At 47.0% G+C, this 26,057-nt stretch overlaps 1 protein-coding gene across 7 annotated transcripts in view; it reads right to left on the bottom strand.

Annotated features, from left to right (window-relative positions):
• Positions 1-26,057, bottom strand: part of CAMTA2 (calmodulin binding transcription activator 2) — an 809,661-nt gene that overhangs the window by 375,632 nt on the left and 407,972 nt on the right. For all 7 annotated transcript variants that reach the window (XM_078668358.1, XM_078668360.1, XM_078668361.1 and 4 more), the window contains one exon: positions 17,146-17,280. In XM_078668358.1, coding sequence (XP_078524484.1) covers positions 17,146-17,280 — 135 coding nt within the window. The remainder of the gene's footprint in view (positions 1-17,145; positions 17,281-26,057) is intronic.

Below are 26,057 nucleotides of genomic sequence, written 5' to 3'. Positions count from 1 at the left end.
TGGAATTGCTGTAGCACCCAGGTGGGTCCATGGGGTGCATGAACAAGTGTGGATCTGGACTCATTCCTTTGAATCTGCTGAGGTGCAAGAACGAGAACTTCACGTATTCTACTCATCCAAGGTCTGCTCAAGCTCAAGTATTCGGAACAAATCCACTTCCTCACCTACGTGAATAACCTGCTTTCTTCTCGATATGACAGTTTGAAGACTGAGCAACTGGTACTCCATTCCTAAAGGGTAGTGACTCTCTGATGTAAATGGGGATAACTAGGCTAGACTGTAGTATGCAACGATCATAGCTAGTAATGCACCAAGTCCAGAAAGTGATGTATTTAAGGCAATCATGAGTCAATGTGAAACTCACTAACCACAAATAAACCCGGCTGAAGAACACTGAAGATTATACCCTCAGTGGGTGGCCAAATGCATCTGTGATGACAATAGTTCCCCTCTTGAGGAGTGTTCAAGGGTGTAGCTGGAATGTGCTAACACAAACAGTTGCCCCTCGAGGAAAGACACGCTCTGGCTGGCGGTTTCCTTGCATGTGCCAGCTGGAACAAGGGGAGGCATTTGGAAAACCCTAGTGTGGATAAATTAAGATCTCACCAGCAGCTGGGACTGCATGCACTGTCTGTGTTCCTTAAACTGAACAGAGGTAAGATTGGAAAAAATGCCACCCCCTTAACCTGACCTACTCATGCACGGTCTCCATCCTAGAGAGGATGTGATGTCAGACAGAGAGGACGCAGAAGCAGACCTCACGACCAACTGCAATCCACCATCAGACCAGTTATTTCCATGACACCTCTGGGCATGCCTTGCTCTGAGATCTAGAAATGATCTGTTGAGGTAATGGCACAGACTTGTCTTGCTCTCATGCTTAGATTCTGTACGTAATGAAGCCATCCAACTATTGGGATGTTTCTTCTAACGTAAGCACTGCTTTTAGACAACTGCAGTCCTGAAACAGATTGTGACTGGAAGAAGAAGAGGTGGACTGAGCTTCAAATGACATGACTGGGATTCACTTGCCTCTGATCCATCAGAATAAAGCACAATACTTCCTTTTGTGTATCCTGTGAGAATGGCACTGTTTGGATTCCAAGTGTCTGTGAGAATGTAGACCCTCTGTACTGTGAAAAGACAATACACAGATGTCCATCATATGTAATAATCTAGAAAGCTGCATGAGAAATATCTGCAGCCTTCAACATGTCAGTATTCTACCTTCCAGATATAATCATCACCCAGCAGGGCTCGTTCAGGCTCATGTAAAGTCATCTAGGCATGGCTTAGAACATTAGTCCTGTCTCGCCAGCAGCCCTACCAAAGGGCACTGCAAAAAAGAACTAGCAGGGGTGGGTGTGGGGGGACTCATACAGCATGCTGATGTCACCAGATGGACACACTCCATGGGCAGATCTTCAAAGGCCTCCACAATCCATGCTGATGCGGGCCTGGCACCACAACAAACCATTCTAACTACAAAGTGCTTCATGGCATGCAGAAGCCGTGAAATTCTTCAAAGGGACACATTACATCTACAGAAAATGAAAGACCAGCACACAGAATACACATGTCTGAGACAGGAACCATGGCAAATAGAAGCGTACTACCCATCTGAAGACAGTGCATTCTGTAGTGTTCAAAGGAAACCACCCGCACTATGTGGGAAGCATAACGTAAGTGGCTAATATCTTGCTTAACAAGCTGGCAGTAAGAGGCCTAGCAGCTGAAGCACGTCAGGTTTCTGCACATCACTGGTTCAAGAACAATGACGCCAGACATGTACTATGCAATAATTGAAAAAATGGCCTACAAGTTGTGTGTGCATCTAGCAAACAAGTGCCATATCACAAGACTGATGCAGGCAGGTAGCACGGCTACCATTAACATCTTCTGCAGAAAGGCGTTAACCTTGCAAAGCACAACATCCTGATGTTTGGAGAGTGAAAGAAGATAACACGTGAGAACTACTCCCTCACTACCTTTAGGTGGTCACTCACAACTCTTGAGAACCCAAAGTGCAGTCTCCTAATGAACTGAACCTCAGGATTGTACCGCTTACTCTCTATATATAGGAACATTCAGCGATTCATATGGAGGAAATCAAATCATACCAGATGGTAGAGAATACACAGCTGGCCAACTTACAATAAATGCATACTGCGACTCCCCGTCCACCACCGAGCACCTCCACTTCCAGATACAGACCAGCCCCAGATCCACACTATGTGGCACGCTCGCCTACAGGCCCCCCGGACCACAAACTGCATTTGCCACTACCATCGCCAACGTCGTCGCACCTCACGACGTCGCCTCAATCAACTACATACTAATCAGAGATCTCAACTTCCACCTATCCAACCTCAACAACTCCAACTCCTCCACTCTCTCCTTGGCAACCTTACAAACCTCGGAATGAAAGAGCTTGTCACCAACCCCACCCACAAAGCAGGAACACCCTCGACCCCATCTACGCAGGAGGTAACAACATCCACTTCAGCCAACCCTGGCAACCCCTCTGGACGGACCACCACTGCGTACACTTCAACGCCAACAAACAGCCAGCGAATGACTCTGCTCCTTTCTCACTGGTAGGACCCAAAGAATCAGACTACCACCCTTCCTCTCAGAACCCACAGAGATCAACTGCGGAGTACCCCAAGGATCCTCACTCAATGATCAACGCTCTTCAACATCTATATGGCCCCCTCGCCGCCATCGTCAGACAGCACGGACTCAACATTGTCTCCTATGCGACGACACCCAGCTCATCCTCTCCCTCACCAAAGACCCCACCACCACCAGACTCAACTTTAAGGAAGGTATGAAGGACTTCGCATCCTGGATGTGTAGAAGCTGCATGAAGCTCAACTCGGAGAAGACAGAGGTCCTTGTCCTCTGACCCTACCCCACCGCCTGGGACAGCACCTGGTGGCCCACTGCCCTCGGCGGCCCGCCCACCCCCACCGACCACGCACGGACCTCGGCATCGGACTTTAATCCTCCCTTTCCATGACCCGACAGGTCAATGCCGTTGCCTCCACCTACTTCAACACCCTCCAAATCCTTTGCAACACCTTCAAATGGATCCTCCCCCAATCAAGAACAAGCATTAGAAATGCAATCGGGCTCGGATTTATTTGAGTTTGAGCTAATGGCATTGTAAATGCCAATGTATTGTTGCTATGTGTTATGGAGTGTGTTCATGTGGTGTGTACTGCTAGGGATCTCCTTGTGAATGTGCCAATATTGCACCACTTGCCTGTGATGTCCTTCTTATGTGTGAGAAGCTTGCACCTCTGCTGCCTGTGGTCTCCTTGTGAGTGTAAGAAGCTTGAACTGCTGCTGCCTGTGATGTCGTTCTTGTGAGTGGGTGAAGATTGCACCTCAGCTGCCTGTGGTCTCCTTGTGAGTGTATGCACTGTCATTGCTAGCCTGTAGATATGCACTATCATCGCTAGCCTGTAGATATGCATTGGCTTCACTTGCCTGTAGGTATGCACCGTCATCGCTAGCCTGTAGATATGCACTGTCATCGCTAGCCTGTAGATATGCGCTGTCATTGCTATCCTGTAGATATGCGCTGTCGTAGCTAGCCTGTAGATATGCATTATCATCGCTAGCTTGTAGGTATGCAGTCATCGCTAGCCTGTAGATATGCTTTGTCATCGCTAGCCTGTAGATATGCACTGTCATCACTAGCCTGTAGATATGCATTGGCTTCACTAGCCTGTAGATATGCACCGTCATCGCTAGCCTGTAGATATGCACTGTCATCGCTAACCTGTAGATATGCATTGGCTTCACTAGCCTGTAGGTATGCACCGTCATCGCTAGCCTGTAGATATGCACTGTCATCGCTAGCCTGTAGATATGCGCTGTCATTGCTATCCTGTAGATATGCGCTGTCGTTGCTAGCCTGTAGATATGCATTATCATCGCTAGCTTGTAGGTATGCACTGTCATCGCTAGCCTGTAGATATGCTTTGTCATCGCTAGCCTGTAGATATGCACTGTCATCACTAGCCCGTAGATATGCATTGGCTTCACTAGCCTGTAGATATGCACCGTCATCGCTAGCCTGTAGATATGCACTGTCATCGCTAACCTGTAGATATGCATTGGCTTCACTAGGCTGTAGTTATGCTCTGTCATCGCTAGCCTGTAGATATGCTCTGTCATCGCTAGCCTGTAGATATGCACTGTCATCGCTAGCCTGTAGATATGCACTGTCATCGCTAGCCTGTAGATATGCACTGTCGTCGCTAGCCTGTAGATATGCGCTGTTGTTGCTATCCTGTAGATATGCGCTGTCGTTGCTAGCCTGTAGATATGCATTGGCTTCACTAGCCTGTAGATATGCACTGTCATCTGCACTCTGCACCGGCACTATGCACCGCCACTCTGCACCGCCACTCTGCACCGCCACTCTGCACCGCCACTCTGCACCGCCACCCTGCACCGCCACTCTGCACCACCGCACTGCCACTCTGCACTGCCACTCTGCACCACCGCACTGCCACTCTGCACCGCCACTCTGCACCACCGCACTGCCACTCTGCACCGCCACTCTGCACCACCGCACTGCCACTCTGCACCGCCACTCTGCACCGCCACTCTGCACCACTGCACCGCCACTCTGCACTGCACCGCCACTCTGCACTGCCACTCTGCACCGCCACTCTGCACCGCCACTCTGCACTGCCACTCTGCACCACCACTCTGCACCGCCACTCTGCACTCTGCACCGCCACTCTGCACCGCCACACCGCCACTCTGCACCGCCACTCTGCACCGCCACTCTGCACCGCTGCACCGCCACTCTGCACTGCCACTCTGCACTGCCACTCTGCACTGCCACTCTGCACCGCCACTCTGCACCGCCACTCTGCACCGCCACTCTGCACTCTGCACCGCCACTCTGCACCGCCACTCTGCACCACCACTCTGCACCACCGCATGCCACTCTGCACCGCCACTCTGCACCACCGCACTGCCACTCTGCACCGCCACTCTGCACCTCTGCACCGCCACTCTGCACCTCTGCACCGCCACTCTGCACCGCCACTCTGCACCGCCACTCTGCACCGCCACTCTGCACCGCCACCCTGCACCGCCACCCTGCACCGCCACCCTGCACCGCCACTCTGCACTGCACCGCCACTCTGCACCGCCACTCTGCACCGCCACTCTGCACCGCCACTCTGCACCACCACTCTGCACCACCACTCTGCACTGCCACTCTGCACCACCGCACCGCCACTCTGCACTGCCACTCTGCACCACCGCACCGCCACTCTGCACCGCCACTCTGCACCGCCACTCTCCACCGCCACTCTGCACCGCCACCCTGCACCGCCACCCTGCACTCTGCACTGCCACTCTGCACCGCCACTCTGCACCGCCACTCTGCACTCTGCACCGCCACTCTGCACCGCCACTCTGCACCGCCACTCTGCACTCTGCACCGCCACTCTGCACCGCCACTCTGCACCGCCACTCTGCACCGCTGCACCGCCACTCTGCACTGCCACTCTGCACTGCCACTCTGCACTGCCACTCTGCACCGCCACTCTGCACTCTGCACCGCCACTCTGCACCGCCACTCTGCACTCTGCACCGCCACTCTGCACCGCCACTCTGCACCACCGCACTGCCACTCTGCACCGCCACTCTGCACCACCACACTGCCACTCTGCACCGCCACTCTGCACCTCTGCACCGCCACTCTGCACCTCTGCACCGCCACTCTGCACCTCCACTCTGCACCGCCACTCTGCACCGCCACTCTGCACCGCCACCCTGCACCGCCACCCTGCACCGCCACCCTGCACCGCCACTCTGCACTGCACCGCCACTCTGCACCGCCACTCTGCACCGCCACTCTGCACCGCCACTCTGCACCACCACTCTGCACCACCACTCTGCACTGCCACTCTGCACCACCGCACCGCCACTCTGCACTGCCACTCTGCACCACCGCACCGCCACTCTGCACCGCCACTCTGCACCGCCACTCTGCACCGCCACCCTGCACCGCCACCCTGCACCGCCACTCTGCACCACCGCACTGCCACTCTGCACCGCCACTCTGCACCGCCACTCTGCACCGCCACTCTGCACCGCCACTCTGCACCACTGCACCGCCACTCTGCACTGCAACGCCACTCTGCACCGCCACTCTGCACCACCACTCTGCACTCTGCACTGCCACTCTGCACCGCCACTCTGCACCGCCACTCTGCACCGCCACTCTGCACCGCCACTCTGCACCGCCACTCTGCACCGCCACTCTGCACCACCACTCTGCACCGCCACTCTGCACCACCACTCTGCACCACCACTCTGCACCACCACACTGCCACTCTGCACCGCCACTCTGCACCACCGCACTGCCACTCTGCACCGCCACTCTGCACCTCTGCACCGCCACTCTGCACCGCCACTCTGCACCGCCACTCTGCACCGCCACTCTGCACCACCGCACCGCCACTCTGCACTGCCACTATGCACCGCCACTCTGCACCGCCACTCTGCACCGCCACTCTGCACCGCCACTCTGGACCGCCACTCTGCACCGCCACTCTGCACCGCCACTCTGCACTGCACCGCCACTCTGCACCGCCACTCTGCACTCTGCACCGCCACTCTGCACCGCCACTCTGCACCGCCACTCTGCACCGCCACTCTGCACTGCACCGCCACTCTGCACCGCCACTATGCACCGCCACTCTGCACCGCCACTCTGCACCGCCACTCTGCACCGCCACTCTGCACCGCCACTCTGCACTCTGCACCGCCACTCTGCACCACCTCACTGCCACTCTGCACTGCCACTCTGCACCACCGCACTGTCACTCTGCACCGCCACTCTGCACCACCACTCTGCACCACCACTCTGCACCACCACTCTGCACTCTGCACCGCCACTATGCACTAGATGGTATCGGATATTGCTTGTTTCACCTTTGGTCAGAAATCTATAATTTTTTTCCCTTCTGGCTCTTTTTTGTTGTTGTTTTTGTTTTGTTTTCAAACCAGTACTGTGGGAGTTTGAAATGCGCAAACTTTTCCCCATTGGCAGCTTACATGTGACAGTTTCCTGCAAGGTCCTACTATTCTCGTCTCACACATCGAATCCTTTTGTACCTGGTTTCCACTGTTGCATTCAAAACAAAATATTAGAGCGATTATCTTTGCTGTAAAATTGGTTTCTGTAATACTGCATATGATCATAAAGTTGTCCATGGAATCTCCAATTGACAGATGACCAAGTAGTTGAGGCACTTGGTGCCATCAAGTGTGATTTAAAGCGCGGGGCATGCCTTATGATGATCTATGTGCTCACTTGAAGGCGTTTATATTGCTATTCAGGCTTGCAATGTAACTTAGAAAATCGATTTTAAAATGTGACTTTGAGAAAATGTAACACTGGTCTACGGCACCCGATTGATTAGTCTTTGCAGCATCTTAGGGTCTTCTATGCACTGCATGTATGTCATACTGAAAACATCACTCCATGCGAATAAATCTGACCTGAATTGTATGTTTACATCCGTTCTCTTATATGTGCTGGATTGCTTAGTGTGTTCTGCTGTTGAAGGAACACTTGTGCTTTTTTATGCTAATGTAGTGAGGGCGCGCGCAGTCCACTGTCTGTCAGGAGCGGCTCTGGGAAACGAACATACACGGGAACTTAAATGTTAAAAGCGGCACCATCTGGATTGCATTACACGGCCACTCTGACAGCTCCTAATTAAGATTAATCACTCAGCCGTGCTCGTGCGCGCACACAATATGCCACATCGGCCACGCGTAAATTACTTATAGCCTATCAGGTCAACGCTACAAAAAAAACAGAACAGCGAAGACGAATCACTAGGCAGATGCCATAAAAATCTAAGGAATGTGCCTGGCAAGAGCCCTTTCTGAATTCCTTCTTCTTTTGATAGCATAAGATCTCGGGAAGCTCCGCCTCCCCACTTCGTGGAGGCGGAGGCCCGAGCCCTAAAAACCGTCACCCACGCACCCATAACCAGCAGACTAGACTACGGAAACGCCCTCTACGCCGGAATCAAAAAGTCCCTACTCCGCAAACTGCAGACCATACAGAACACCGCAGCCAGACTCGTCCTCTGCATCCCTCGGCAAGAGCACATCATCCAACATCTGCGAGACCTCAACTGGCTCCTCGCTGAGAAGAGAATAATCTTCAAGATACTTACCCACGCCTACAAATGCCTCCACAACACCGGACCCCAATACCTCCTTCCACACACCCAAGAAAAACCTCCGGTCCGCCGAACTCACCGAAACCCGCGCATCAGAAGAACCAGAATGGGCGGAAAGGCCTTCTCCTACATCACGGCCAAGACCTCGAACGAACTTCCGGTCTACATCAGATGTGCCCCCTCTATGAACATCTTCAGTAAGACAATCAAGACCTGGCTATTCAACTGAACGAAGGTGCATACCCCGCCCCCGCACCTTGAGACACAATCACAGGTAAGTAGCACACTTACAATTGCCTGAATAATTGATTACAACTCCCTGATTGATACTGCAAACAGGCTTTGACACTAACACAGTCCAAATGTCAATTGGCAACGTTTAATACTCAAGAGGTCATAAGAATCTGCATGGCACAGCCATCCATCCTTTTCAGCATACTCGTCTGCAGGTACCCCGTAAACCCTCACAATGGGCAACTGAATTGAATGTGACGTGCTAGCAGCGTTCTTTAATATCAAATGTTTCAGATCTACTTTTATGCATTAGTTTAAAGGATCAGTTCATCAATCCTGATAATACTGCCTTTTGGCACTGGAGTTTCATGTAGAGAGTGTAACTAGAGCAAAAACAACAGGTGATGGACAGAATGCAGAACAATGTCATACATTCACCCCAGTACAGAGATCTGGGCCTAAATCCATCGTTTTTTTGCTCACCATGCCTTTCCAGTTTAATCCCAGCCATATGCAAATCAGTCTTGACCCTGTGCCCCATGGGAACAGTCCAGCCCGAACTGCCAAGCCAGGTCCTCCCTGGACTGGAAACAAGCATCCAAGGACCGGTTTCGGGCTTTCAGCCCTCATCAGCCTGGATAGCTTGATTCCAGTGGCATGGAGAGCAGGGACTCACGTCTGAGCATACCCGTCCCACTCGGGGTGACAAAAGAAAAACAACAGGTGATGGACAGAATGCAGAACAATGTCATACATTCACCCCAGTACAGAGATCTGGGACTAAATCCATCGTTCTTTTGCTCACCATGCCTTTCCAGTTTGAACCCAGCCATATGCAAATCAGTCTTGACCCTGTGCCCCATGGGAACAGTCCAGCCCGGGGTGGCAGAGTGGGCTAAAGAACGGTGATGGTTTAAACCCAGATCAGTTGACTGGGGGTGAGTGCTTGTATTGTCAACGCTCCGTCCATCATTTCCTTTGGTTTTTCTTTGTTCGCCATAAGTTGGCAGGGTATGCTCAGACGTGAGTCCCTTGCTCACTTTGCCACTGGATTCAAGCAAGCCGGGCTGAAGAAGGCTGAAATGCCAGAAACCGGTCCTCGGTAGCTTGTTTCCGGTCCAGGGAAGGCATGGCTTGGCAGTTCGGGCTGGACTGTTCCCATGAGGCACAGGGTCAGACTGATTTGCATATGGCCGTGTCTGAACTGGGGTGGCAGAGTGGGCTAAAGAACGGTGATGGATTAAACCCAGATCAGTTGACTGGGGTTGAGTGCTTGTATTGTCAACGCTCCGTCCATCATTTCCTTTGTTTTTTTTTAGAGTGTAACTAGAATCATCATCAAGTGAGATAACATGAAGTTGTTTAACATTAGAGACATAACTGTATCAATGACAAGCATTTGCAATGCAATAGGTCTTGCATTAGTTAAACTTTTAGCTACTGGTGCTGGAAATGATAATGTTTGTTAGATTTCTTTTTCCTCAAAAAAATATCCCAGCAGTAGCATAAGGAATAAAAGAAAATCCACAAAGCAAGGAAGGGGGCAGTACCAAAGGCTGGTAGGGTGTCCCTGTAGAGTTGTAAAGGGACCACAATTAGCCCTATAAGGTACTGTACCATTAATGTAATTATAAAGTAAAAGATTGCAACTGAGCATACGTTTCTATTTGGGTTTTTTCGAAAGTGAGATTTTTGTTAGCTTTCGTGTAAAAATGCACCATTGTTTTTAATGTGCATTAAACTTTACCACTGGGACCAGAGAAGCAGCTGCAGCACTGCCTACAGGACTTAAAATCAGCAGCGGCAGGTGCAGGTAAGGGCGGGGATGTTGACAAACAACCAAATAGGAGTTATTTATTTAATTTGCCCTATTACATCGTCGGTCGAACCCCTTCCCCCCCACCCCGCCTACCTGCACAGGTCTAGGAGACCAAAAATAAGGAATTAAAATGGGCACAGTGTCTAGAGGACAAAGAATTACCACTGGAACCAGAGATGCAGCTGCAGCACTGCCTAGAGGACTACGGATAAGGAACTACATCTGGGAGCAGAGAAGCAGCTTCGACAGTGGCTAGAGGAGAGAGTGAGGAATTACATCTGGGAGCAGAGACACAGCTGCAGCACTGCCTCGAGGACCAAGAATGAGGAATTACTGATGGGACCAGAGAGGCAGTTTCAGCACTGTCTGTATGACTAAAATGAGGAATTACTACTGGGACCAGAGAAGGAGCTGCAGCACTGCCTAGAGGACTAAGAATGAGGAATTACCTCTGGGAGCAGAGACGCAGCTACAGCAGTGGCTAGAGGAAGAAGAATGAGGAATTACCACTGGGACCAGAGACGCAGCTGCAGCACTGCCTAGAGGACTAAGAATGAGGAATTACATCTGGGAGCAGAGACGCAGCTAGCAGCACTGCCTAGAGGACTAAGATTAAGGAATTACATCTGGGAGCAGAGACGCAGCTGCAGCAGTGGCTGGAGGACTGAGAATGAGGAATTACCACTGGAACCAGAGATGCAGCTGTAGCACTGCCTAGAGGACTAAGAATGAGGAATTACATCTGGGAGCAGAGACGCAGCTGCAGCAGTGGCTAGAGGAAGAAGAATGAGGAATTACCACTGGAACCAGAGACGCAGCTGCAGCACTGCCTAGAGGACTAAGAATGAGGAATTACCACTGGGACCAGAGAAGGAGCTGCAGCACTGCCTAGAGGACTAAGAATGAGGAATTGCCTCTGGGAGCAGAGACGCAGCTACAGCACTGGTTAGAGGACCAAGAATAAGAAAAAATATCTGGGAGCAGAGAAGCAGCTCGCAGCACTGGTTAGAGGACCACGAATGAGAAATTGCCAGTGGGAACAGAGACGCAGCTGCTGCACTGCCTACAAGACAAAGAATAAGGAATTATTAGAAGCAGCTCAGAGCAGCAGCTAGAAGACTAAGAATGAGGCATTACCACTGGAACCAGTGTTCTTGTGGATGGAGTGAAGAAGACCTCTGCACATTGTCTACCACTTTTTGGCCTACATAGAGCTGCATGTTTACCACCCGAGACGTGCTGTTGTGCACACACCCGAAGAGTGGAGCTGTGCATCTGTCACACCTCACAGATGGCCAGTTACATGTGTGTCAAACTGGTCCAAAGCCCCAAACTCCCATAGTGTGACGTGTAGTTAGCAGTTAGCTAGTTTTCAGTGTTGGGTTCTTGATCCGATTCAACTGATTGTCCTACGGCCAAGATACTTACCTGATGAAGGGGGATTTTCAAACATTCATGCATTCAGAGTAGATCTGAGGGATGGTACTTTTCACACAATATGTTCACCAATTGGAGCACAAAAAGTGGCGGACGCATGGAACCACTCTTGCAGAAGCAGATGGATGGCCACCGATATGGATGCTATCGGGCTGGTACCTTCGGAGATTCATAAAGGTTCTTTCAAGGAGAACGCATCGAAAAGAACCGCAGCTGAAAATGATTTATTTTTGGATCCAATTTTTTATTATCATACAATGAAAACAACAGTAATTAGTTATCAATGCCCATGACCGGGTTTCTTTTTCTTATTGTCATGACTCATCCTTGAACAAATGAGGAAATGCAATCTATATTTACAAGTTTGGGGTGGGGCTTAGTGTTTCCGGAACTGAAGCGCTGCCACGGTCCACCCACTAACTCAGGACTCTGTGACACGTTGTTGGAGACTCCAGGGAGTCGCAATGGGAGGGTAAGCTAACGAGCTGGATAAAACCTTTCACCTCGGCTACAAGTCCTCGGAGAGGAAAGGACCCTCTGCACTGTTCATAGATCAAAATGCGCAACTCAAGACAAACTATACGGGGGCAAAATAAAACAAGCGGGAGGGGTGGGGGAAGTGCATGGAATGAAGAGGAGCCCTCGGAATGCCTCTGACTACAACTAAGAGCTTCACCGAAAATACTTTCAAATAAACGACTATTTTTAATCTAAACAAAATCGGCGGTACAGGAATATGAACTCAAAAGCGGGATTCAACATGCAGATCATACATGCTGCATGACGTGAGACAAACCATGAAGGAGCTAAATAAAATAAGGGGAGGGGGAAGTGCCAAGAACAGGCGCCCTTGGAATGCCTCTGTCTACAACTAACAAACGAAAGGCGTGTCTACCTTTAATCCAACTGAGGCTTGCCACGCTGGTCAAATAAATAAAATAAAACAAGCATTGGAAATGCAATAGGTCTCGCAGCATTAGAGTTAGTGCATTTAGAATTGCCAACAAGGAAAAGGGGCACGGTTAGCAGCAGGAGACAGCCAATGACGAGACTAAGCCCCAGCGAAACCTTTTGTAAATAACTCCCTTTCACTGTGTATGTTTACAGACTTAGCAATTTGTTCCGCAATCTCTTTCACGTGGGATCGCAATATGCACTGGGCGCATTACCCAGAGGCATATCTATCAGGAGTGAAGCAGGTGCAGTGACACCGGGGCTCAGCAGTTTAAAGGGCCCGTCCCCCCTACTTATTGCTGATTTTTGTTACCAAATCAGGACATGGAGAGATGGTGTGGTGCATTCTCCTTTCTTGCATTCGGGCCCCTGGCACCCTGGTTACTGCTCTGCTGGTAGTACCACAAGTCAGGGCACATTTCCGCGAAGGAAATCTGTGCGACATTGTGTAAAAGTACACAAGCTGTTTTTACATATATGCTGTGTAAAGCATGGATGTGTGAATAATGAGTTCTTGTTTATCCAGGGATGCAGAATCGAAAAAAACGTAGTGATTTGGGGCACGCACATGTCCTTTACAAGTCAGTTCTTGACTGTTTGGGTATCGGAACAGGGAGGAGGGATGGCTGTCAGATCTGGTGTTGAAACCCAGGAAGAGGTGTTTGGGGGGTCCGAGGGAGCACCTGAAAGACAAAAGTACCCAAGCTGAATGTGGCCTGGTGCCAGGGGGTCAGACCCAGCAGGGAGAACTGATCTGCTGAGCAAGTCGGCATACTGAGACAACACCTATCCGGGGATAAGTGAACTAGGGAGGGTGAGAGATGGGAGAGGGGCGAAAGAAGAGAAAACAATAGTTGGGGAGGGACTCGAACAGTAGGTGAAGAAAAACAGTGGAGCGGGAGTAAGAGACAAGCATAATCATGGTGGGTGAGAGATAGGAACAGGGGGAGTGATGGAAACAAAGTGGAGGGTTTGAGGTGGGACCAGGGTGGAGGGGTGAGAAGAGGTTGGAGGTGATGAGAGATGGGAGAGGGTGAAAGTGAGAGATGGGTGGAGGGTGAGTGATGAGAAGAGGGTGCAAAGATGAGAGGAAGACAATAGTGAGGTGGATGTGACATATAGGAGCCGGGTGCAGAGGCTGAGGTCGGGGTACAGGGCGCAGAGTTAAGAAAGAAACAATAGTGTGAGGTGACAGGAGAGGGAAAGGAACCGGACGGATGAGTGAGAGAAATAAAGAGCAGTGGGCGAGGAGTTCAGATTGGGACAGTGGGGAGGTTGAGGTGGATGAGGTGAGAAAGAAACAAGCGGATGGAGAAGAGATGTTTGGGGTAGTAATAGGCACCGTAAAGGAAGGGTAAGGGTTGATGGGTGAAGGATCAGTGGATAGGTGAGGGACTGACGGATAAACCGGCGAGAGTCCCGGTCGGGGTGATTGACGGGTAGAATGGAGAGAGAGGATGCGAGCGGATTAGGAGAAGCAGTTAAGAAAAGTGAGAGAGGCGGGTGCAGAGGTGAGAGCGATAGGTGGATGGGGGACTGCGGGAGGGAGCGGAGGGCCGATGGGTGAGTACACAAATTGAGGGATGAAAAGCAGAGGAGTGACTACTTGGGGAGGAATGAGCGGTTGGAAAGTGTTAAGGGGTGGGAGGAGGAGTGGAACGGTCCAGTGGTCGAAAGAAGTGTGGTTGAGTAGACAGAGCCAGGGTGGAGCGGTAGTGCATGGCTGACAGTGGTGAAAGGGGGAGACCTGCAAAAATGTTGTGATGGGCGGTGGGGGAGGCAGGGTAAAAGTGTGAGCGGCTTAGGCAGGACGAAAGGCAGAAGTGTGTGGGAAGAAGTTAAGAGAAACTAGTAAAGGCTATAAACCTCCGATGTTTGGCATTCTGTAGCCCCACGGACAGAAATACGCAGGGAAGAACACGCTTGTGAAAGAACATGCTGACCAGTTAGAATAGAACAAGTGAAAGCGGGATGTAAGTAGGGGGGAGGAGAAGTCTGGGCAGGCAGGATGACTCAGGGGAGGGGGCGGAGCGGGGCAGAGCGGCATGTGGGTGTGAAGAAGCCGGGCCTTTGAAGTGAAGCTAAGCTTCACTTCAAAGGTGTCGGAGGAATGCGGGCGGCTGTGCACGCGCTTTTAAGCTCAATGCACATGCGCATTGAGCTTAAAAGTCACGGGCACTGCAAGGAATCGCCACGATTCCTTGCAAGTTAGATAAAGAGTCGATGAGCCCCTATAGTCTCGCTTGCTCGATGCGCATGCGCATCGACAGGCGAGACCTAAAAAGCTTTGCGGGAGAGCGTGTCCTGTGGGTGGAAAGTGGGCGGGGCTTCATGCCCATATCCTGAATACAGCATGTCTCCAAGAGACAGCGCAAGTTCTGCCAAGGCGAGACCCCCCCCAAAAAAAGCATAAGCAAACGTCCTGGACCAACTTATCAACAGCACACTTCCCAGAATCCGAGGATGATGGTTTCTACATGTGAAGTCCTGGCATTTTCCTTTTTAAGCAAATAAACAGCTGAAAAAAATCTGTTACTGTCGGATGCAACTTCTGATGAGTTATGCCCATTTGCCTACTTAATGTATCTGCATATCTATTTCTTCTACTGGTGGATGATATACTACTGATAAAATGTTCCTTTTAATAGCATAGGGTCAAATCTGTTTTACCCATTTCAAAAGTGGGTAGAAGATTGTTTCCCCTTTGCTTTATTGGAAAAAAGCAAAGATGTTGCATCGTCTGTGATTCTATAAATTGTCTTGTCCTCAAATTTGACTCTGAAACACTTCCAGAGCCAGGAATACTGGCTTTAACTCCACGCAATTGATGTGACCCAGGATTGTGCATCCCAATCGCATGTAGAGTGTCTACTACAAACAATACAGTCATGAAGGGAACACTTGAATGAATCTCTGCCCCTGGCAATTGTTCGGGCCGCATTCTAGTCCATCGTTTTTTACTAACCATGCCACTAAAAGCCCACACATGGGTCCCATGCTCACTTTGCCACAGGACTCAAGGTACATACTACAACAAAGCCAAAATAGGGTGAAACCCCTCTGGGTTTGCTTGTGATCCCACTCAGAGGGGACTAGGCTGAAATGTTTCTATTGGAGTAAGTCCAGTGCAGATCTACATATGGCTGGTACCTGTCGGAGATTCCACGGTGGGACATAAATTAGGAATGGATTCTGGCCAACAGTAATTGTCAGTGGCTGAGGTTAATTCATGGAATCCAACCATCATATTTTTACTTTCCTGAGTCTTGTAGATTGTAAAGCACAATCAAGCAGCATATTAAGCATTCAGGCATGAAGGCTAAGAACCCACGAAAGAGGAGCCGGCACAAGGATTGAGTCAATACAACGAACGTTTCAGAGACACAAGTACAATCCTTCCGTGCCTGATGAGTACCTATCACGCACACAGGGCGAGACAACAATGAAGACCATTCAAAATGTCTGGCAGAGGAAAAATACTAATGGTGGGAATCATCGACAAATGAGTGAGTAGCTAGCTTCATCCCCACAACTATTACATAGTGTACAGAGCCCCACACAAAACACGAGACATGCCCACCAAGAGGAGAGGAACATGTTTTGACAAAGCACCGACTGATATTACTACCCCCGAGTGGGATGGGTATGCTCAGACGTGAGTGCCGTGCTCTTCACACCACTGGAGTCAAGCTATCCAGGCTGATGAGGGCTGAAATCCCGAAACCGGTCCTAGGATGCTTGTTTCCAGTCCAGGGAGGACCTGGCTTGGCAGTTCGGGCTGGACTGTTCCCATGGGGCACAAGGTCAAGACTGATTTGCATATGCTGGGTCCAAACAGAGGTGGCATGGTGAGCAAAAAAACGATGGATTTAGCCCAGATCTCTGTACTGGGGTGAATGTATGACATTGTTCTGCATTCTGTCCATCACCTGTTGTTTTTTGCATTACTACTTAATACTCCATGAAAAAGCAAGCTTATCAATGGCTATTTATGGTCCGCAATCGATGACCACATCTTAACTGTTTCAGGCCATGGTTTTTGGCAGGATGAGCTGCTAAGGACAACAGTGAAGCCTTGGAGAAAGATGAGCGACTAGAGGCTTTTGGGAAGATAAAACACCTTGAATGCTTGACTCAGAAAAACTAGACGGCTAATGCTGCTAGACACATTGCGGGTAGTCAAGAAGTAGTCACACACACATATTACATAGTAAAGGGCTTGGATACCGCTGAGGCAGTAACAATCACAGAAAAGATTGGGGTTAAATTAGGAGTGGAAGTGTCACTGCTACATCAATACAACACGCTTTGTCCGTCCTGGGCAACGTCCTATTACCACCCTAATCAATTTTCTCAGAAGCAAACAGCCTCCTGGCAGGCCATTGCTCTGAGTCACTGAAAGAGTCTCATCTGACATTTGTTAGCACATGTTTTAGGCGCAGTGGAAGATGAAGCTTCACTTACCATCCAAAGAAAGCCAGTCCAGTTGAGTACTGGGCAGAGCCATGAAGGTGCGGGCTCTGTACTCAAACAGCACAGAACTGGAGAGGATTTGATTGTCCTTTACCACCTGCAGTGTGACCAGCCCAGCCTCGTGTGCTGCAAAAAGGCAAAGAGGTTGGTGAGCAGACAGTTCCAAGCAAGGGGCAAACACTGCATACACCACCAATACAATGGACCACACACTCAGCGTCTACTTCTCTGCAAGGCCAAGAGCTCCTCCAGCTCTTACATCTAGTTCTGGTCTAACATGTACAGGGCCCTCTGTAAACATGGCAGCCATCTTACAATCTGGTACTTTACGATTTCAGTGTGATGAAAAGAATATCAGGAAACACTAATGTTATTTGCTTTCCTAAGCAACAGATATCTCATAACTTCCAATTTTAAGCATGTGTGATTATATCATCCGGGGCCAGTTTTTTCCTTTACATTCTGGGATTTGTAGTCCTCCTTCATCCCCTGATAAGAAAACAAGTTACTTACCTGTAACTAAAGTTATCCAGTATTGGTATCTTTCATAGATTCACATGCCTGAATCATTCCCAGTCGCCGAGGCGGGAGTCCCACGGTAAAGTACAAAAGTAGTGCCACGAGTATATAATAGTAGTAGGCTAAAAGAAAAGCCTACGGCCTACATCTTAGTAGCCTATCTACATCCTTATAGTAAAAAGAACCAAAAGTCAGCTCCAACCAATCAGCTACCAGCACCCTCTAGAACCCTCTCTGCAGAGCCAGTTCTCCTCAGATTTTCGTAGCACAAGTTGGAAGTAAGTATCCCAAATCATAGAGAACTGACTCGCCGGTGTGAAGGGTGGGTGCATGTGAATCTATAAAAGATACTAATACTGGGTAACTTGTTTTCTTATCCAGTATTGGGGTATCTTTCATAGATTCACATGCCTGAATCAGAGTAGCAAGCAATATACCAAATATACTGTTGTTTGCAGATGGTGGGAGACAAGTGTTTATAACCTCCCAAACTGCATCCACAATGGTTGAGGAAATATATATATAACAACCAAGCCTTCAAGAAATCAAAAGCTATGTTAAAAGACATTATCGAAATGAGACATGAATATATAAATATTAATATATGGATGTATAAATATTTACAATTCTGTAGACCTATAAATATGTATATTGCATTAATATTGAAAACGGATCACTGAAATAATATCGAGGGACAGAATATCGACCAACAAAAATATCGTTGAGAAAATATCGAGAGACAAAATATCGAGTTTCTATCTACAAACAGGTAAGTACAAAAATATCGAGTTAAAAATATCGTTTAAATGTAAATGTAAATGTATAGGCATTTATATAGCGCACTACTTACCCGTAGGGTCCCAAGGCGCTTCGACCGCTGCGAAACCCTTCCTGGCTTCCCTGAGAGATGGTCCCTTAATGGGTATCTCCAGGGTGAGACCAGGCATCCCCGGCGGTCTGGTGGGGCCGTTAGTGAAGATGAGGCAAGCTAATGCCCAGAGTTGCCGAGTGTGATCGCTGATCAGAGTGGGCACCGAGGCGAGAGAATTATCGAGTCCGCTGACCCTGGCCCAGAAACCTGCCGCGCCGGGAATCGAACCCTGGTCCCGGGCCGTCCTCTGCTCTCAGGTCTGCCGCCTCTAACCAGTGAGCCACACTACTTTACAAAAATATAGTTGTAAAAAATATCGACTTTAATAAAAACAATGTTTAATTACATTAATATAAAAAATTAATTACTAAAATATACTTAACAATACTTAAAATAACTTTTAATAATTAAATAATTAATGAAAGTAAAAAAATAATATTTTTTTAATCATATTTCTTAAAACATATATATATATAGTAACAACATTTAATTAAATAATAGCCAATATTATTAACGTACAAATAAAAAAGAGTAAAAATTACTATTCCCACTCCAGTGGGTGCAACAGTAGGGAAAGCGTTGGATAGCGTAGGGGTTAAAATTACTATTTCCACTCCAAAGAGTGCAACAGTGGATATATGACGTTACAACGCAACTTTTACAACGCACTACCATTACAACGTAAGTATTGGTAAGTATATAATAATTTTTATAATTTAAATTATTTAAAAATAATTTAATATAATTTAATTTCATTTCATTTCATTAAATTAAATTAATGTAAATTTAATTTTACTTTATTTTTACACTGTACCCCTGTACCCCAAAAACCCAAAACTGACCCTGAACCCTAAAAAAAAACATTTACCCAAAAACCCAAAACTGACCCTGAACCCTAAAAATACCCCTTTACCCAAAAACTAAAAACTGATCCTGAACCCTAAAAATACCCCTTTACCCAAAAACTAAAAACTGACCCTGAACCCTAAAAATACCCCTTTACCCAAAAACTAAAAACTGACCCTGAACCCTAAAAATACCCCTTTACCCAAAAACTAAAAACTGACCCTGAACACTAAAAATACCCCTTTACCCAAAAACTAAAAACTGACCCTGAACCCAAAAAATACCCCTTTACCCAAAAACTAAAAACTGACCCTGAACCCTAAAAATACCCCTTTACCCAAAAACCAAAAACTGACCCTGAACCCTAAAAATACCCCTTTAATTTAACATAATTAGCAATTAATCAATTAAATTAAATTAATTACCAATTAGATTTTAATTAATTAACAAATATTTTTTAATTAACAATTAATTAAATATTACTACCAATTATTAAATTTACATATTTAATTAATTATAATTAAATTACTTCCCACCCTATTCCCCTATAAACCCACAACCCGCTACAGGAAATAAATTATTTAAATTTACACAATTAGCAATTGATCAATTAAATTAAATTAATTACCAATTAAATTTTAAATAATTAACAAATATTATTTAATTACCAATTAATTAAATATTACTACCAAATAATACATTTACATATTTAATTAATTATAATTAAATTACTTCCCACCCTATTCCCCTATAAACCCACAACCCGCTACAGGAAATAAATTATTTTAATTTACATAATTAGCAATTAATTAAATTAAATTAATTACCAATTACATTTTAATTAATTAACAATTTTTTTTCAATTAACAATTAATTAAATGTTACTACCAATTATTAAATTTACATATTTAATTAATTATATTTAAATTACTTCCCACCCTATTCCCCTATAAACCCACAACCCGCTACAGGAAATAAATTATTTAAATTTACACAATTAGCAATTGATCAATTAAATTAATTACCAATTACATTTTAAATAATTAACAAATATTATTTAATTACCAATTAATTAAATATTACTACCATTTAATACATTTACATATTTAATTAATTATAATTAAATTACTTCCCACCCTATTCCCCTATAAACCCACAACCCCCTACAGGAAATAAATTATTTTAATTTACATAATTAGCAATTAATCAATTAAATTAAATTAATTACCAATTACATTTTAAATAATTAACAAATATTATTTAATTACCAATTAATTAATTATTACTACCAATTAATAAATTTACATATTTAATTAATTATAAATAAATTACTTCCCACCCTATTCCCCTATAAACCCACAACCCGCTACAGAATAAAATTACACAATAATAAAAAAAATCCTTAATTAAAAATAATTATAACATAAAATGACACTTTTCACACATATTATAACATAAAAACACTATAAATAATTAAATATTATTTAAAAAACGATATTTTCACTTTCTATATTATTTACAGTCGATATTACTTCACTTACCTTAAAAACGATATTTTGGCTGTCGATATTCTGTCCTGTCGATATTTTGTCCAAACGATATTTAAAACTCGATATTCTGTCCAAACGATATTTTGGAGTCGATATTATGTCTGTGCACCATTGAAAACAATAGAACAGCATATAGAAGAGTCAGGTACCTGAATCTGACCCTATTGAAAGAGATGGCGTAGGACAGCCTGTCCAACCGCTGCATTATCTTGATGTGCAGATTGAAGACAGTAATGCTTCATTAACGTGTGGACATTTTTCCATGTCGCAGCATGATGGATATTTTCTAGAGTCACTCCAGCAAACAATGCTGCAGAAGCAGCTATAGTTCTTGTAGAATGAACTTTGGCTTTCCTCTGCAAAGGTTTGTTAGCTTTGTCATGGCAGAAATGAATCGTATATGCTAGCCATCTGCCGATTGTTGCCTTTGTTACTGCAGTTCTAAGTGTTGCTTGACCATAGGCCACGAACAGTTGGTTGGAACGTCTGATGTCTTTAGTTTTCTGCAGGTAGAATTCTAAACAGCGCTTAACATCCAGAGAGTGTAACGCTCTTTCAGCTGGAGTGGATGGATCCGGAAAGAAAGATCTTAATCTTACCGGTTCATTCAAGTGAAATTGTGTTGGTACTTTAGGGATGAATCTGAGATTTGTTCGAAGGGTTATGTAGTCCTGAGTAAAATGTAAAAAGGGTTCCTTGATAGTGAAAGCTTGGATTTCACTAACCCTTCTTGCAGAAGTAAGAGCCAGTACAAGGGCAACCTTCCAAGTGAGGAATTTGAAATCAGTTTTGTGGATCGGCTCAAATGGACGTTTCATTAATTGCACTAGCACGGTGTTGAGTTCCCACTCTGGAAGGGGTGCTCGCACTAGAGGGAAGGCTCGAAAAAGCCCTTTCATGAATTGTTTGACAAGTGAAGAGGAACAGAGAGAAGGAATTTTAGCGCATTTCCTGAATCTGAAAAAAAAGCAGCAAGATGGACCTTGATCGATGAGAAGGTAAGCCCAGACTTGGCTAGAGAAAGCAAATAAGGGAGAATTTGTTCCACAGGAACTTGAACTGGGTGAATATTATTCGCCTCGCACCAACAGCAAAATTGCTTCCCTTTTAAGCAATAAGTCTTGATTGTGCTCTGAGAACGAGATTTGGCAAAAATTTCACAAGTCTTGTGAAATGTTGAGGTCCTTGAATTCCAAGAGATCAGGAGCCATGCATGCAAGTGTAGGGACTGTGGGTCCAGATGAACCACTTGGCCTCTGTCCCTCAACATCGTAGGCATCGGAAGAAGGCGAATGGGCTTGTCTTGAGACAATAGTAGAAGTTCCTGGAACCAATATTGCCTTGGCCAATGGGGTGCAATCAGAATTAGACGGCAACCCTCCAGCTTCATCTTGCTGAGCACTTTCAGGATCAATGGTATTGGGGGAAAAGCCTATGCACAAATCCCTGACCCTCGCATGGACAGGGCATTCCCCCTTGAGCACTGTTGAGGGAACCTGCTAGCATAACAGCATTTCTTGTTCTCCTTCGATGCGAATAGATCCAGTGCTGGTTTGCCCCAGGCCTGGAATGGAATATGCTACTTACCAGTATGCATCTGTTCTTGGCATGTAGGGCTGCTGACATTCATATCTGTGCATAGATCGCTGCCTAGTGTTGGGTCCAGATGATTGCACATTGTTGTCCTGGAAGAGTCTTCGAAGTATCATGAGATAGGTGGCTCCTCCTCTGGACTACAGTGCGCATGGGCATCCTCTCCATCCTCAGATTGTTTTTCGCCATTGTGGCAGAGATGGAGTGCGATACAGTAAGAGATGTCCATGGAAGAAAGTAAGAGTAAGAATGAATGAATGAGTGCTACAGCTGCAACAGGCACCGGGGAGGAGGGCGGGCGATATGAATGTCAGCAGCCCTACATGCCAAGAACAGATGCATACTGGTAAGTAGCATATTCCGTTCGAGGCTAGTGGGCTGCTGAATTCATATCTGTGCATAGAATGTATAGCAGTCTCTCCCCTAGCGGTGGCTGCCTGTGCCAGCTGCAGCAGTCTGAAAAAGAGTTTTGAGAAAAGCCTGTCCTACAGCTGCTTGGAGTGTACATCTACGCAGTAGTGTTTGGTAAATGTATGTATGGTTGTCCATGTGGCTGCTCTACATATTTCCTCTAGAGGGATGTTCCCTAGGAAAGCCATAGATGCCCCTATTTTGCGTGTGGAATGCGCTCTTGGGGGCATTGTTAAAGTACGTTTAGCTTTAATGTAACATATTTGGATGCATTTAACTATCCATCTAGCTAAGCCAGTCTTTGAAATAGGGTTACCTTTGTGCTGTGATGAAAAGGCAACACACAACTGTTTTGTCTTCCTGAAATCTTTTGTCCTGTCTATGTAATACAGCAGAGCTCTTTTAACATCCAGTGTGAGCAGGGCTCTTTCAGGTACTGACTGTGGATTTGGGAAGAACACTGGCAGTTCTATCGTTTGATTTATGTGGAATTGTGATACTACTTTGGGCATGAATTTAGGGTTTGTCCGAAGCACGACCCTATTTGCGTTAATTTGAATGAATGGCTCTTGAATAGTTAGGGCTTGCAGCTCGCTAACTCTTCGAAGCGAAGTAATGGCTACGAGAAAAGCCACCTTCCATGTTAAAAATTGTATCTCACAGGAGTGTAATGGCTCAAAAGGAGGTCCCATTAGTCTGGTTAAAACGACGTTTAGGTTCCAGACAGGGGAAGGTGGGTGTCTTGGTGGAATCACTCGTTTGAGGCCCTGCATGAATGCCTTAATTGCAGGCACTCTGAACAGCGAAAGATGCTGTCTGTTTTGAAGGTAAGCAGCTATGGCTGCAAGTGTATCCGTATGGACGTATAGGCTAAATTGCAGCGGTGTAAGTGCAAAAGATAGCATATGATATTTTGAATGGACGCGTCCAGTGGGTTTATGTCGTTATTGTTACAATAAAAGACAAAACGCTTCCACTTTGACGCATAGCAAGCTCTTGTCGTAGGCTTTCTTGCCTCCTTGATAATGTTCATGCAGTCAGGAGGTAAGTTGAGGTAGCCGGACTCTAAGACCTCAGGAGCCAGATTGCAAGGTTGAGCTGTTGCGGATCTGGGTGCTGAATGTCTCCATGGCTCTGCGTTAAGAGGCTGGGTGTTAGGTGTAGCCTTTGATGAGGCACCACGGAAAGTTCTAGGAACGTGGTGTACCACGGTTGCCTCGCCCATGTAGGAGCAACTAGGATTAGCGTCATGGAATGCTGGCGCAGTTTGCATGCCACCAGCGGTATCAGCGGTGCTGGTGGAAAAGCGTATGCAAATTTGCCTGACCAGTTCATCCATATCGCATTCCCCTGAGACTGCGGGTGTGGGAACCTTGCGGCGAAGGACCATCATTTTGTGTTTTCCTTTGTGGCGAACAGGTCTATCTCCGGCTGTCCCCACCGGTGGAAGTATGGTTGAAGCACTGAGGGGTGAATCTCCCACTCGTGCACTTGCAGGCTGTGTCTGCTGAGCAGATCCGCTATCTGATTGTCTTTGCCTGGGAGGTGTTCCGCCAGGAGAAAAATGTTTCTCTGGATGGCCCACTTCCACACTCTTTGTGCCAGATGCGAAAGCTGTGGAGAGTGTGTTCCTCCCTGTTTCTGTAGGTAGTACATCGCAGTCATGTTGTCCGTCCGGATCAACACGGTCTTGTTGCAGAGATGTACTATGAAAGCTTTCATTGCCATGAAAATTGCTATCAGTTCTAGCAGGTTGTGTCCGTTGTGAGCACAATTTGTGGTACAGGCTCCTGGAACAGTCGTCCCTTGCAAAGGTTTTGTGGTTTCCACCAATGCAGAGAGTTGTATGCGCGACTGGTCACCAACACTAGGTCGTTTAATTGGCCCTGTGCCTGGTTCCACTGTCGAGCTAGGCACTCCTGCAGCGGACGTATGTGAAGTCTGGCATGAGGGACTATGAAGATGCACGAGGCCATCATGCCAATCAGTTGCATAAACACTCGGGCTGGGAGAGAGTGTTGTGGCCTGAACTTCTGGATGAGCGTTTGGATGCAGTTTATTCTGGCAGGATTCGGTTGTGCTTTAGCTGCCAGAGTGTCTATTGTTGCTCCCAGATAGTGCTGGACGTGGGCAGGCTGGAGATGGGATTTGTTGTAGTTCAGCGAGAAACCTAGGTCGTGCAGGAGGTGAATTGTGCGCGATGTGTGGCTGGCACACTGCTGGGCTGACTGTGCTTGTATGAGCCAGTCGTCCAGATATGGATAGACATGTATGTGCTGTTTTCTGAGGTGTGCAGCTACTGTTGCTAAGCACTTGGTGAACACCCTTGGGGCTGTTGTTACCCCAAAAGGGAGGACCTTGAATTGGTAGTGTTGGTTTTGAATTGTGAACCTGAGATATTTCCTGTGTGCCCGGTGTATAGGTATATGGAAATATGCGTCTTTAAGGTCCAATGTTGCGAGGAAGTCTCCTTGACGCAACAGTGGCAACACCTGCTGCAGAGTGATCATGTGGAAATGCTCTGATAAGATGTATTGGTTTAGGGGCCTGAGGTCTAAAATTGGTCTGAGAGACCCGTCCTTTTTGGGGATTAGAAAATACAGAGAGTACACCCCTGTACCTTGGTGTTCTAAGGGTACTAGTTTTTTTGTAGCATGCTGATGACCTCCTGCTGCAATAAGTGTAGGTGTTCTGCGGACATAGGACGTTGTCTTGGGGGTATGTTGGGCCGTGTGGACATTAATTCTAGGCAATAGCCATGCTGTATAATTTGCCTCACCCACCTGTCTGTAGTTATGCTTTCCCAGACTGGCAGGAACTGCTGTAGTCTTCCCCCGACCGGTGTTACATGGTCTGGGGGCAGTGAAAAGAAGTCACTGTTTGGTGTTGGTGGAGGACCTGGAGCTGTTATTTCCTCGTCCTCTACCCTTGGTGTTATTGCCACGGTATCCACCTCTACTGTTCTTGTTGTAGGTGTTTTGCGTGTTGCTTTTATTATAAGAGGTTTGCTGTGTTGAGGCTCCTCTAAGAGCTCCTCTGTTACTGGAGCGACGAAAGGAACCGCCTCTATATTGCTGTGACTGCAGGGCACCCATAGACTTGGCTGTCTCGGT

The sequence above is a fragment of the Lissotriton helveticus genome, chromosome 12 (genome assembly GCF_964261635.1).
Source record: "Lissotriton helveticus chromosome 12, aLisHel1.1, whole genome shotgun sequence".
Classification (NCBI taxonomy): domain Eukaryota; kingdom Metazoa; phylum Chordata; class Amphibia; order Caudata; family Salamandridae; genus Lissotriton; species Lissotriton helveticus.
The sequence above is the reverse complement of the archived record's forward strand: the minus strand, read 5'-3'. Positions and strand labels throughout refer to the sequence as shown.